Here is a 12,834-nt window from a genome sequence, read left to right as displayed (position 1 = left end):
ATTGTGTGTCAAATATACCTGTCATATTTTACAGTCTATCTGGTGATATGTCAGCCATTAGATATGATCAAGTTTTTCATCATTCAGCAAGACACATTTAATACAGGAAACATAAGAGAGGAGACATTGGAGCAGACCAGATGGCCCATCGGTTTCAGCATTCTGTGTCACACGTTGGCTAACCAGATGATCCTGGAAGACCTGCAAGCATGAGGAACACCCAGGAAAAATAGGCATATTTAAGAGAAGGAAAATTAAATTTCTCAGAATTCCTTATTGACGTAAAGAATCCGTAAGATAAGGATGATGCCCTTAGATGGATTTTAAAATTAATAAATGGTACATTTGTGAATTGTTATTAGCCATTATATATTAGCTAAGGGTCAAAACAGCTATAATACACAAAAATTTGTGAACTAATCAGCTGACATTTTTATTTGGTGTTAAGATGAACAGGACTCTAATCTGGAGAACCGGGTTTGATTCCCCACTTCTCCACTTGAAGCCAGCTGGGTGACCTTGGGTCAGTCACAGCTTCTAGCCCCACCCATCTCACGGGGTGATTGTTGGGATAATAATAACATACTTTGTAAACCACTCTGAGAGGGTGTTAAGTTGTCCTGAAGGGCGGTATATAAATGAAATGTTGTTGTTGTTATTTTAAGTAAAAACAGCTGCTGGAGGCTTTGAAAGTAGAAAAGAGCAGCAGTGCAAGTAGGAGTTAACTCTTTTCAACCCACAATTCCCGTAATGTAAATTGTCTCTACTTCAAAGCTGCTATTAGCCCTGCAGGGGAAAATACAGTTGTCAGATCTGATCACTGTGTGTGTTTGTGTGTGTATGTGTGCAGGGGTGTGCATGATTTAATCAGGAAAATTGTGTGTGTAGGGACCCACATGTGGAGGAGGAGTTAACTGATACTAGGTACACATCAAAATGTTGAGAGATCCAATCACAGATGTCTTGCACCTCGTATGACTTGGCCCTAAATGAAATATCCAAGTTTAGAAGCAGTATGTGTCAAGAAACCAGGTGTAACGGACAAGCAACAGGCTGTTGCCTTCATTTTCTGCTTGTTTGCTCACTGCCACTGCTGGAAACAGAATGCTAGACTACATGATCCATTGTTCTGATCCAATAGCTCTTGTGAGCTTGACTGGAAAGCCTTATATGGTAGATACCAAAATCCAGAGGGAAACACCCCAGGAACCCCACAACTCTACAATAAATATATCAAAATGAATTTAATTACAGTATCATTCCCATTGTATAAATACAAGAGTATACAAAAATTCATACAGTATTGCAAAAGTTCATTCAATAGTACACAAATCGTACAGTTACATATATACAAATCCATACATCTCCCAAAATACTGTTAGTAGCAAACGCCAGTTCTTTTGCGCAGCTAAATCCTCTCCTATGTGAACAGCTGGAGAGGAAGTGATACTTAAAACCCGTACTCGTCCTACATATGAAGGCGAAAAAGTAACTAGTTCAAAACAGCCGTAAATACAACTGTACCTTAACATCGATTAAATGCGGCTTGTAATTTATAATATTTCTATGGCAGAAAGGAGGCCAGGATGAAGGGAAACCGAAATGAGCAACTGTAGCTGGCGGGCTCGTTGCCATTTACTGGGAGATCCTGCGGGGGATCCTGTGTGTGTACCTCAGAATTAGCCGCTCTGAACATTCACAGTTGTATTCACAGTTGATATATTTATTGTAGAGTTGTGGGGTTCCTGGGGTGTTTCCCTCTGGATTTTGGCATTTCTGGAACCCGTCCTGTTTAGTGTGGTTGCTTTATATGGTAGATAACCGTGTCAAGAGTCTCCACCTTTCTGTTCTTGTACAAACAAGTTTTATATATCACTGGGTTTGGACTGTTCCTCTACCTCCTTCCCATGAGTGGAGCATAAGTCACTAAATCTTTCTCCTGTCCCCTGTATATCAGTAGCAATATTTGCAGGCTGTCATTGGAGCAGCCTCTTTGGTGGACTTTCTGTATCCATGGAGTGTTTTTTCTTCCTATGTGCCGTTGTGCTCGTTGCCTTATGCCTACCCATCATTAAAGTAAGGACTTTGTTCTTCCACTTCAGTTATAACCTATATGACTTTTTGTTTCAAATCTTTTTGTCCTAACTTGAAAAGGCTTATGACAGTGAAACTTAATCAAATCCAGAATCATGCTTAGTTTAATAAATATTAAGCTAACATTAGATGTATCTTTCTTGGAAACTTGGTTCATAATGGGATAGTCACATAGTGCATTTCTCTGCAATTTGAAAGGGGCTTAAATGTGCCTACCTGATGTCCCTTTAGCACATTTTGTATAAACCAGTATGAAGATTCCACATTGGTCCACCGTATCTTCCAGCTTGGCCATTATGCAGATGGTCCCAGTAGCAGAAATAGTGGCAGGTAGAGATGGGCACGGACCGGCATTTGCCTACGGACCGCCGGTTTGGGGTTCGTGGGCTTCCACGGACCACGGTCCACGAACTTTTAACGGACCAGGCCCGGTTCAAGAACCAGTTCGAGTCAGAAAAGGCCTTGGTTTTCCCACAGATTTTCACTTCAGTCGACTTTCCCCACCAAAGGTTCTCATGTAATGCTCCTCGATTATCACTTTTCCAAAGAGACAAAAAACAACTTCCCCTCCCCTATTCTGACTGACCCTTACCCACCCTTGGGGGAAGGAGAGAGACTTGTGCTCCTGTCCAGGAGAGGTGGCTGCCCACAAAACCCACCTACATGGGGCTGCATCAACAAGAGATGCCCTCCCCGGGGGGCAGGGAGACCAACTCTCCATGATGGGAAATGAATGGATGTACTTGAGTGAAAGCCAACTCTGCAACAGGATCATGTAGCAATTCAAAGGCCCCTTGCTGGAATGGAAGGCACGGGAGGGATGGAAAGGATGTCTTCCACACCTTGAGGGAAGGAAACTTATGCTACCCTGTTCAGAGGGAGCCTCTTTGGGCAGTGGACGAGTCCCACCATAGTGACGTGGTGTGTCAGCTTGCTTGCTATCAAGCAAGCTGACCTGGGCCACTGTCCTACTTCTCACTGGACTTTGGGGATTGACCCTCAGAGGGGCCCTTGCGCTCGCAAGAGCAGGACGGTCACCGACAAAACCCACTTCACTGAACATGATGCAGTCCATCAAGGAAGCTCATCATGTGCCTTAGACTGTTTTGTCAGCATACAAATCATATCAAGAAAAAGAGGAGGTACTTAGAAGATGCCAGGGACAGGGCTTGTCATCGGGAGGAGGATAATATGTGTTTGTAAAGCTCAGTCATCATGTGCCTTACACTGTCTCATCAATATACAAATACAAATCCACTATTTAGGGAGTGAAAAAGGCTTAGAAAGAAGTGAAGTAGACAGAGCCCCCCAAAACGTGCTGCCAGTGGCCCTAGGGTGGATGTTTCACAGAGGCCAGTAGCAGTCTTCCCCCTGCACCTCAAAAGCCAGGTTGGAAATATCCCCCCAAGTCACCCACTATTTAGGGAGTGAAAAAGGCTTAGAAAGAAGTGAAGCAGACAGAGCCCCCCAAAACCTGCTGCCAGTGGTCCTAGGATGGGTGTTTCACAGAGGCCAGTAGCAGTCTTCCCCCTGCACCTCAAAAGCCAGGTTGGAAATATCCCCCAAGTCACCCACTATTTAGGGAGTGAAAAAGGCTTAGAAAGAAGTGAAGCAGACAGAGCCCCCCCAAAGCGAGCTGCCGGTCACCAGAGAGTGGGTGTTTCACAGAGGCCAGTAGCAGTCTTCCCCCTGCACCTCAAAAGCCAGGTTGGAAATATCCCCCCAAGTCACCCACTATTTAGGGAGTGAAAAAGGCTTAGAAAGAAGTGAAGCAGACAGAGCCCCCCAAAACCTGCTGCCAGTGGTCCTAGGATGGGTGTTTCACAGAGGCCAGTAGCAGTCTTCCCCCTGCACCTCAAAAGCCAGGTTGGAAATATCCCCCAAGTCACCCACTATTTAGGGAGTGAAAAAGGCTTAGAAAGAAGTGAAGCAGACAGAGCCCCCCCAAAGCGAGCTGCCGGTCACCAGAGAGTAGGTGTTTCACAGAGGCCAGTAGCAGTCTTCCCCCTGCACCTCAAAAGCCAGGCTGGAAATATCCCCCCAAGTCACCCACTATTTAGGGAGTGAAAAGCTTTGAAAGGAGTGAAGCAGACAGAGCCCCCCAAAACCTGCTGCCGGTCACCAGAGAGTAGGTGTTTCACAGAGGCCAGTAGCAGTCTTCCCCCTGCACCTCAAAAGCCAGGTTGGAAATATCCCCCCAAGTCACCCACTATTTAGGGAGTGAAAAAGGCTTAGAAAGAAGTGAAGCAGACAGAGCCCCCCAAAACCTGCTGCCAGTGGTCCTAGGATGGGTGTTTCACAGAGGCCAGTAGCAGTCTTCCCCCTGCACCTCAAAAGCCAGGTTGGAAATATCCCCCAAGTCACCCACTATTTAGGGAGTGAAAAAGGCTTAGAAAGAAGTGAAGCAGACAGAGCCCCCCCAAAGCGAGCTGCCGGTCACCAGAGAGTAGGTGTTTCACAGAGGCCAGTAGCAGTCTTCCCCCTGCACCTCAAAAGCCAGGCTGGAAATATCCCCCCAAGTCACCCACTATTTAGGGAGTGAAAAGCTTTGAAAGGAGTGAAGCAGAGAGAGCCCCCCAAAACGTGCTGCCGGTCATCAGAGAGTAGGTGTTTCACAGAGCCTAATAGCAGTCTTCCTCCCCTTGCATCTCATCAGCAGCCAAAAAAAAATGTGGGGGAATGAAGGCAAGAACTCAAGCAGACAACGCCCAAAGCTGCCTTGCACTCACTGTGGGTCTGTGAGTGAGGTGGCGTCACAGCACAATAGAACCCACCAGCAACCCAGAAAAAAGGAAGAGATTGGGGGGGGAGGGGGGATTAAGTCCAAGAAGAACCCAAGGACTCAAAACGCAGAAAGAAATCAGAGTAACCCAATAGTGCAATAAAAGGATTTTTTAAAAAGTGCTCTAGAATAGAAACGAGAAAAAAATTAAACAGGAATGGAGAAAAGAGAAAGCTCTCTTGCACCAGAAGCCCCAAAGCCCCAAGGCACAAGCCGCGCTCTCACAAAAAAAACCCCCTTCCCCACAGCAAGCAGTTGCTAAGCTAACTCACGTCCCTGCGCCAGCAAAATGGAGCGGAGTTTCGCGTGCTTTGTCTTTTAAGCAGAAAGGCTGGTGATCTCTGTTTGGCTGACAGAGCTGCCAATCAAGGTTTCCTGGCCTAAGATTGGTGTGTTCCAAACGGGGAAGGTGGCTCCACACCGCTGCCGAGGAAATTGTTTGAGCGGGAATCCTGGCATGACGGGCCAACGGACACACGGACAGAAAGCCCCAGTGTTCGGCGGTTTCGTGAGAAAAACACGCACCCACGGGCCGTGTGCTCGCGAAGGACGAACTGGGTAAGTTCGTGACGAAATTAGGTCCGTTATGCGGACCATGCCCATCTCTAGTAGCAGGTAGCGTTTTATGGGTACTCACAAAAGGAATGTATTAAAAGGTTTGTTTTTTTTACTTCCTGCACATTTGCCTTATGTCTATTGGTGCTAAAGACAGTGCAGGAAGTCACCATTCAAAATACCTTTTAATTGCATTTGTTACATAATCAGTTACGCTCAAATGGCTCCATGTTGTTCAGTAACCTTTAGAAGACCTGCTGTGTGCCTCCGGTCTGTTTCCACGGAAAAGCCTTTGCTTTATTCTGTTACTATTGTTCATGTAGCACTTTTCGTCTGCCGGAATGCTTTATAGTCCTCATTGTGTTGTAAGGTAGGTATTGTTTCTTGCAACTGCAGCTTAATTTATGTTTTCTAAACATACGAACATCATCTAATATATAGCACAATATGGCATAAATAATGTCATTTTTGCTCATCTTCACCTATTTTAAACATATACTAGGAAATTATGAATTTGCCTTGGATCTTAGGGCCAAGCTACAAGTGACGAATGACACTTGAACGGCAAGTGGAGCACAAGTGGAGGGCAAGTGAACAGGGAGAAATACACTTGCCGTTGAAGTGTCATTTGTCACTTGTAGCTTGGCCCTTAGAGTACCAAATTTCAGTAGCTGGGAAGGAGACTGTAGTTAGTGTTGGTATTCAAACTTGCCTAATGTTTTTGTATCCAGGACATCACAGCAGGTTTCTCTTAGACTGCATTACAGACGGGGCTAGGGCTGAAGCTAAAAAAGGCCCTAAAGCCACACATGAATCTGTGGCTGGGGAAGCCACTGTCCACTGGACCACACTGGATGATAATTCTAAAACCATAGCTAATTGGTAGTAATGAGTATTTATCTTTCTTCTTGTAGCTATGGGAGACTTCCATTTAGTTCCAATGTCTACCTGAGCTGATGCCAGAACTGTTTACTTCAGATTTTATACAAACTCAGCATCACTGAGTCACTGAACATTCATCTGCTTATTGGACATTTTGACAGAACAGAGAGGTACATCGGCATGGAGGAAACAAGTTCTTCTTCTGATGGAATAGTCAATTTTCTGCAGCTGACTAGAATTTTGTTAATGACACGTGTAAGAACAACCAAACCATAGAAAAAATATTAACATGGGAGACTGAATATGATGTTATTTTGCACGATGACAGATAATATGTAGACATGCTGCTAAAACCAATTGGAGTCTCAGCTGTGGGTTTTCTCTGGTCTAATATAGTCCCAAATAACTTTAAAAACAGAATTCAGAATTTGGTATGTAAACATTTATGCTATGTGCATGAATCCCTCTGTTCTCCACTTTCCATGTGTAAAGGGTTAGTCATTATATCTTAGTAGAATTAGCATGCAGGAATATGAAATGGAGGACTTTTCAACAGGTGGAGTCTAAAGCTATGAGACGCAAACATTTGACATAAGCATCCAAAAACAAGTGACTTTTTTACCTTTTGTGATTATATTCTCGGTACAAGAAACACATATATGTGTACAAAGTTGTAAAATATCAACAGAGCAATCATATAATGTGGTGTTTGTTTGAAAAATAGTCATCATGACTGAATATCATCACACACTTCAAAGATCTGTTGGAAATAAGCAATTCTAAAAATACTGTGGTTGGGATACCGGCACACTGTCTCTCAGAACAAGCTCTGGACCAAAATCTATGAAGTTTAGTCAAACTCTGGGGATGGGACAATCCAGCCATTGTCCAACCAAAGTTAAGCACATTTTTGTCCCATTGATTTAAATGGGAGAACATTAAGTAAATGTTTAATTCTTCCCTGACTCCCAGAGAATATTTTTAATTCTTCGGGATAGCACTTCTCCTTTGGAACTTTTGCCTTAACACCTCTGAGGGCTGGACCTTCCTGCTCTTCCAGACAGGTCTGGCAACACATGAATTAGGCAATAAAAGGTAACGATGCTGAAAAATGTGTCAGAAACTTAAAAATCGCAACGTGAACATTGTGAAAGAGAATGGATCATAGGACACCCTCATATTTCCCTGCCTACCTCATCCATACATATGGTGAGTCAGAAGACTTAAGATGCACTGGTACCCTTCAAATGGGGGGGAATGCCCTGGGAGGGTACTGGAGCCCAGAAATTCATGGTAAGAAATTTACCCAATCTCCTTTGACTCTCTGGTATCATTCTCAACCCTTTAGGAATCATAAAACTACTTTATCTCAAAGTAGGCTTCTAGTTGCTTATGGTATCTATATCCTCTGCAACACTACCATTCCCAAGGGCAGAACATTTTGCTATTTGGTAAACAAGTGGGCTTCAGCCCATGTTGCACATTCAGCCCAGTGGAGGCCAACAATACTCCAGCCGAATCCCTCTCCTGTTGCCTGGGAATGGGAAGGCTAGTCTAGGTCCCAGAAGGAAGGTGACAATGTTAGGAGTTCTAGTGACAAATGTCATTTAAGGGACACGAAGTAGTGTGACTTGGTTGACTTCCATTTCCTACCAAAGAAGGCCACTAGGAGTGAGGGGCACAGTGTCACAACTTGAGGATGGCAACATCACAAGTAATATTGCCCCTCGGAGGAAGCAAGCCTTTGATCAAGTGAGTCCTAGAAAATGTCAAAGAGGTCAGGTTCTGGAATCAGCAGCTAGATTTCTGCTGGTTTTAAATCTTTGCATTTATAGACCTTATTACATTGTATCTGCCTTGAATCTCAGTAAGAAAGGTGGACTATAAATAATGTAAATAAATAAATGAGAGGAGGACAGTAAGTTCTCAGTTTTAGAGGGCCTTGTTATGAAGTCCCAGGCATGAAGCATTGCTTCCCTAGAGTGCTTGCCAGATGCTAAGTCAGAAGGTGGGTCTTGTAATACTGGGTAGGTGGCACCTCTGGATGATACCTCTGGTTTAACCTGGACTTCCTGGAGGTACAGGAGGCAACGGTGGAACCTAGCTTGTGAGACTCCTGGTTCAATACCCTGAAATGTTAGCAGTAATTTTCTCTGCTTCTCTGAGATTAATAGTAAGTGAACCCAACCAAACTTCCTTTTGTTGTCAAAGTCACTTGAAGCAAGAGATGCTGACTATACACCACCAGTTGCAGGGGAACCACCTTTTAGTCTATCCTAGTCAATGTACAAAAAATCTAATAAGGGAAGAAAGATGCAGAAATATTTGTGCTCACAGTATAGATCCAGCACTAATATAAATGGTTTAGGACACTAGAAGCCATTTGTGAAAGAAATTCACCTTCCCTTCCTCTTCTCTGACCTTACTCTGTTTGGTGCCCTAACAAGAAGATACTTGTACTTAGGAAAAACTGTGGGATTATCCCACAGCAAAGGAGCCAGATTTTCTGGGATTATTGATTCTTTGAGATTGTTATTACTTTGAGTTTCCTCCAGCGCACCCAAAGATCATTCTCCCCACAACTGAATTGGATGAGATCTGGGTAAAACCAGGCTTCTGCCTAACCATACACGTATAGGAAGTGGGGAGGGGGGAACACGGGTGTCCTTCTGCCCTAATCCTCCTATTCCAAGAGGAGGTGCTAACCCAAAAGAGAAATTTCATTCTCTCTTCCATTGAACTCGATGAGTCTTTAAATGTGGTATGTTCTGGCTGCATCATTCCTTGTCTTACACAAAACAATTTTAACTCTGCTGCCTGGAAAAAAAAGAGTGGTGATGATCAGAATGGTAAATTTGCTGTATATATTACATATTCATTTTACAAAGTTCAGCTATATGCCATTTATCCTATATGATGATATAATACTTTGTAGATAGCACCATTTTGATCAAACTGGAAATGCCATCTGAATGGTTTGATAAAATTGCCATAGACTATTAATCTAAGTGGATGGTATGTTATGTAAAAAGTCTTTTTTCAGACATCTAGTAATAACATACACAGATGGTTCTCCATTTCTAGTTAAACAACAAGCAGAATTGTGTACCACATGCATCTTCATAATGTTGTGCAATCACCAGTTGTAAACTGATAATGGGTATGAACTGGTATATTTCGTATCTGAAAAGATGCAGAACCCTTTCACTTGGTTTTTGAAAACATATGAAACTCAATGAAGGCAGCATAATACTGCCAGTATAAATCCTTATATTTAAGTAAAAGGTAAAGGTGCAAGCACTGAGTCATTACTGACCCGTGGGGGGACGTTGCGTCACGACGTTTTTTTGGCAGACTTTTACAGGGTGGTTTGCCATTGCCTTCCCCAGTCATCTACACTTTACCCCCAGAAAGCTGGGTACTCATTTTACTGACCTCAGAAGGATGGAAGGCTGAGTCAACCTTGAGCCAGCTACCTGAACCCGGCTTCCGCCAAGATCGAACTCGGGTTGTGAGCAGAGCTTGGGCTGCAGTACTGCAGTTTACCACCCTGTGCCATGGGGCTCCTTTACCTAAATTTAAGTAATAATGTTAAAATACCAGGCAACTGTGATATAAAATTGAAGAAAATAGCTAAAAGGAAAAGAGGAAGAATCTTAAAAGATTTTTACTGCCTTGGGATTTTTTGTTGTTTAGATGGCATTAAAACACCATTAATTTTTTTTTTGCTGTAAAAATGGTTCCAATCAATTTTACTGTGGTAATCTTGAAAAGTGTGTTCCAGATTTATGCAAGATGAAATGATAGGAATAAGCACCTTATTGTAACTGTGGTAGAAAATTGTCTTCTCAAGATACATGCTTTGCAAGGTTTATGTATGGCGCTTTGCAGCTGCACAATTTTCATTGCAAACTTGCTGAAATGAGAGAGATGCATGCTTCCTTTTAATTGTGAAGGGTTCCACTATAGTGCTTCCTAGATACAACTAGGAAAGAGATCTAGGGAAAATATTCCCTTGCAGGGATTAGGATAAAATGGCAAAAGGGGCTATATGGAAAGGAACTGATGGGACTTCCCCCTGGCTGCTGAAGAACAAAATCAGTCAAAAGCCTACTCAAGGCAAGAACATCAGCCATTTTATAACATTTGAATGGGTTCATAAGTGGTATTTCAGAATTTCCTACCTCTTTTATGTGATTCCTTTGGTAGGTACGTTCCCTCTTGTTGCCTCCGTTCATGTAACTGAGTTTGTTTTAAGAAATTCCATTTATTTGAGCATGTTCATTCTAGGAGAAGATAAGATACTTCTAAGAATGTCCCTAATTGTAAAATATGTAAGACTTATAAAATACTATATTTATAAGACTTCACAAGGTTATATTTATACAATTTTGGCCTTGCAGCCATAAATATCCCTATAAGAGGCATAACACTTTGGTAAGTATTTTTCATTTGTAACAAATATGAAATATCTCAAAGTAGAAATCCATGAGAAGTGTCTAAGAGGTTGTTGATTATATATAAGAGATTAGTTTTGGAAATATTTGCCAGGGATTGGACAATGGAAGCTGGGGAATTCTGTTGAAGTCATGGTTGCCTTTCTGTAAGTTTTCTATAGTTTCATTGGATGTGTGGAATCCATTTCTAGACCATTTCCCAGTAAGTTCAAGAGTATTTAATGGCCAGTGATACGCTAATTCTGGAGAACAACCTTCTTATACACTAGTTTTTTATAGTCCTCCCTTGCTGAAGTATTTAGATGTTTATCATGTGCCTTTTTCAATGCTTTGGTTTGATAAAACCCATCTGCCACTTGAAACAGTTTGGTGATACTTTCTGTGTCCTCCTTCCTTCATCTTGTTTTCAGATGAAGTGCAAAGATTTTTTGAGGGACAGACAGCTGAATGTAACGTAGTGGGCATTGAGGCAAGTCATTGCTGAGAAAACATCTTTCTTTAGAAATAATGGCGTGCATTGTGCTCACCACTTTCATCGTCTTCCATTCATCTCATTAATGTGTAAACTTAGAATTGACCATTCTTGGATGATTGCTAATATTTGTAAATATTCAGCCACTTGGTAATTTCATTGTAAAGCTAAATAATAATTTTAATAAATTTTGGCTTTTACTTCCATGGTCTAGAGCATCTCATAAACTTGTATTGATGTGTGAAAGGGGTGTGATTGATGGTCAGTCTTGGACCAAGAAGGGCAATGAAAATTTGTTAAGGTAAGATACTCGTCCTGTTCGCAAGTCACAGTTGAATACACATACAGTTCATGTCAATGGAACTCTTGAGCTCTCTTTATATATGCATTGAGTAATTCTCATGTTACTTTCAATGTGTGTACATGTGACTGAAATCACATGGGTCTCATTTTTAACATGAATGTACACTGGCTCTTTCTTTAAAAAGATGTGCACATGTACCTGCAGAATGTGTATGCATTCAGTGTAACATGGACAGGGCTAACTAAGAACCCAAGTGCCTTCTGTTCCTTGCTACTTTTAGTGCACATGGCAAATAGACACATGGTTAATTCCTTATATAAGGAATGAGGACATGAAGGTTTTAGGCATTTGCACAAAGACAATAGGAAGTTCGTCACAACAATCCATCTTTTTCAGGAAGAAGTAAATCATGAGTTATATCCAACTTAGAAGACCCTTAGAGTCTTCTATTAGAGCAAAATATGATTGAAGTTGGTAGTGGCCTATTACCTGGTTTCTATGAACTGTTACACTGGCAAAGAATTAGATAGCAGAAAGACAAAAGCAGGACTGTAGTGTTTTTCAGATTCCCTAGCAATTACCCATGAATTGTAGATGTTGTATACAATAATATTCAACATCTTTGCATGGTTTGGAAACAAGAAATAAATGGGTGCATTTGAAAATATGACGACTATCCCTGATATCATCCATCAGAAAAATAGAAAAGAGTTCAGTAGCACCTTTAAGACTAACCAACTTTACTGTGGCATAAGCTTTCGACAATCATAGTTCTCTTCGTCAGATGCAACACTACAGACTTACATGGCTAACTCCTCCTTACATGGCTAACGCAGCAAGGGAGTATACCTGATATGTATTAGTGGAATATACTTGTCTCACAGCCCTAGTTACACTGGTGCAAACCATCAGTACCATATTGATCTATAGAATGGGGTCACCAAAGTGAATCCACTACTTAAGAAGTATTGCTTAGGCAAATCTAACATGGGTTTGATTTTATAAAGAATATTCTATAAACATTTTTCACATGCTTAAAACGATCCTTAAACCTGCAAATGCCAGTAAGACTTTCAGTAAAGCTAATTTGAAATTTGCTCTAAGACTTGTGAATATTTCCAAGTCATCCCCAAGCAACGCAGTCTTGACCTAAATGACAATCTGGTACAAGAAAGTGCCAGGTTTAAAAAAAATAACAACCATGAGTCCAGTGGCATTTTAGAGATGAAAATTTCTTCCAGCATAACATTTCATGAAATGCATCTGCATTACCCTTCATCTGATGAAG

At 41.9% G+C, this 12,834-nt stretch overlaps 1 protein-coding gene across 1 annotated transcript in view; it reads left to right on the top strand.

The window, feature by feature from the left end:
* Nucleotides 1-11,442, top strand: part of ADAM22 (ADAM metallopeptidase domain 22) — a 160,044-nt gene extending 148,602 nt beyond the window's left edge. The window contains exon 29 of the mRNA XM_054991318.1: nucleotides 6,346-11,442. Coding sequence (XP_054847293.1) covers nucleotides 6,346-6,366 — 21 coding nt within the window. The 3' untranslated portion in view covers nucleotides 6,367-11,442. The remainder of the gene's footprint in view (nucleotides 1-6,345) is intronic.
* The last annotated feature ends 1,392 nt before the right edge of the window (nucleotides 11,443-12,834 follow it).

Source organism: Eublepharis macularius, chromosome 11 (assembly GCF_028583425.1).
Source record: "Eublepharis macularius isolate TG4126 chromosome 11, MPM_Emac_v1.0, whole genome shotgun sequence".
Classification (NCBI taxonomy): Eukaryota; Metazoa; Chordata; class Lepidosauria; order Squamata; family Eublepharidae; genus Eublepharis; species Eublepharis macularius.
This window is presented reverse-complemented; position numbering and strand designations above follow the sequence as displayed.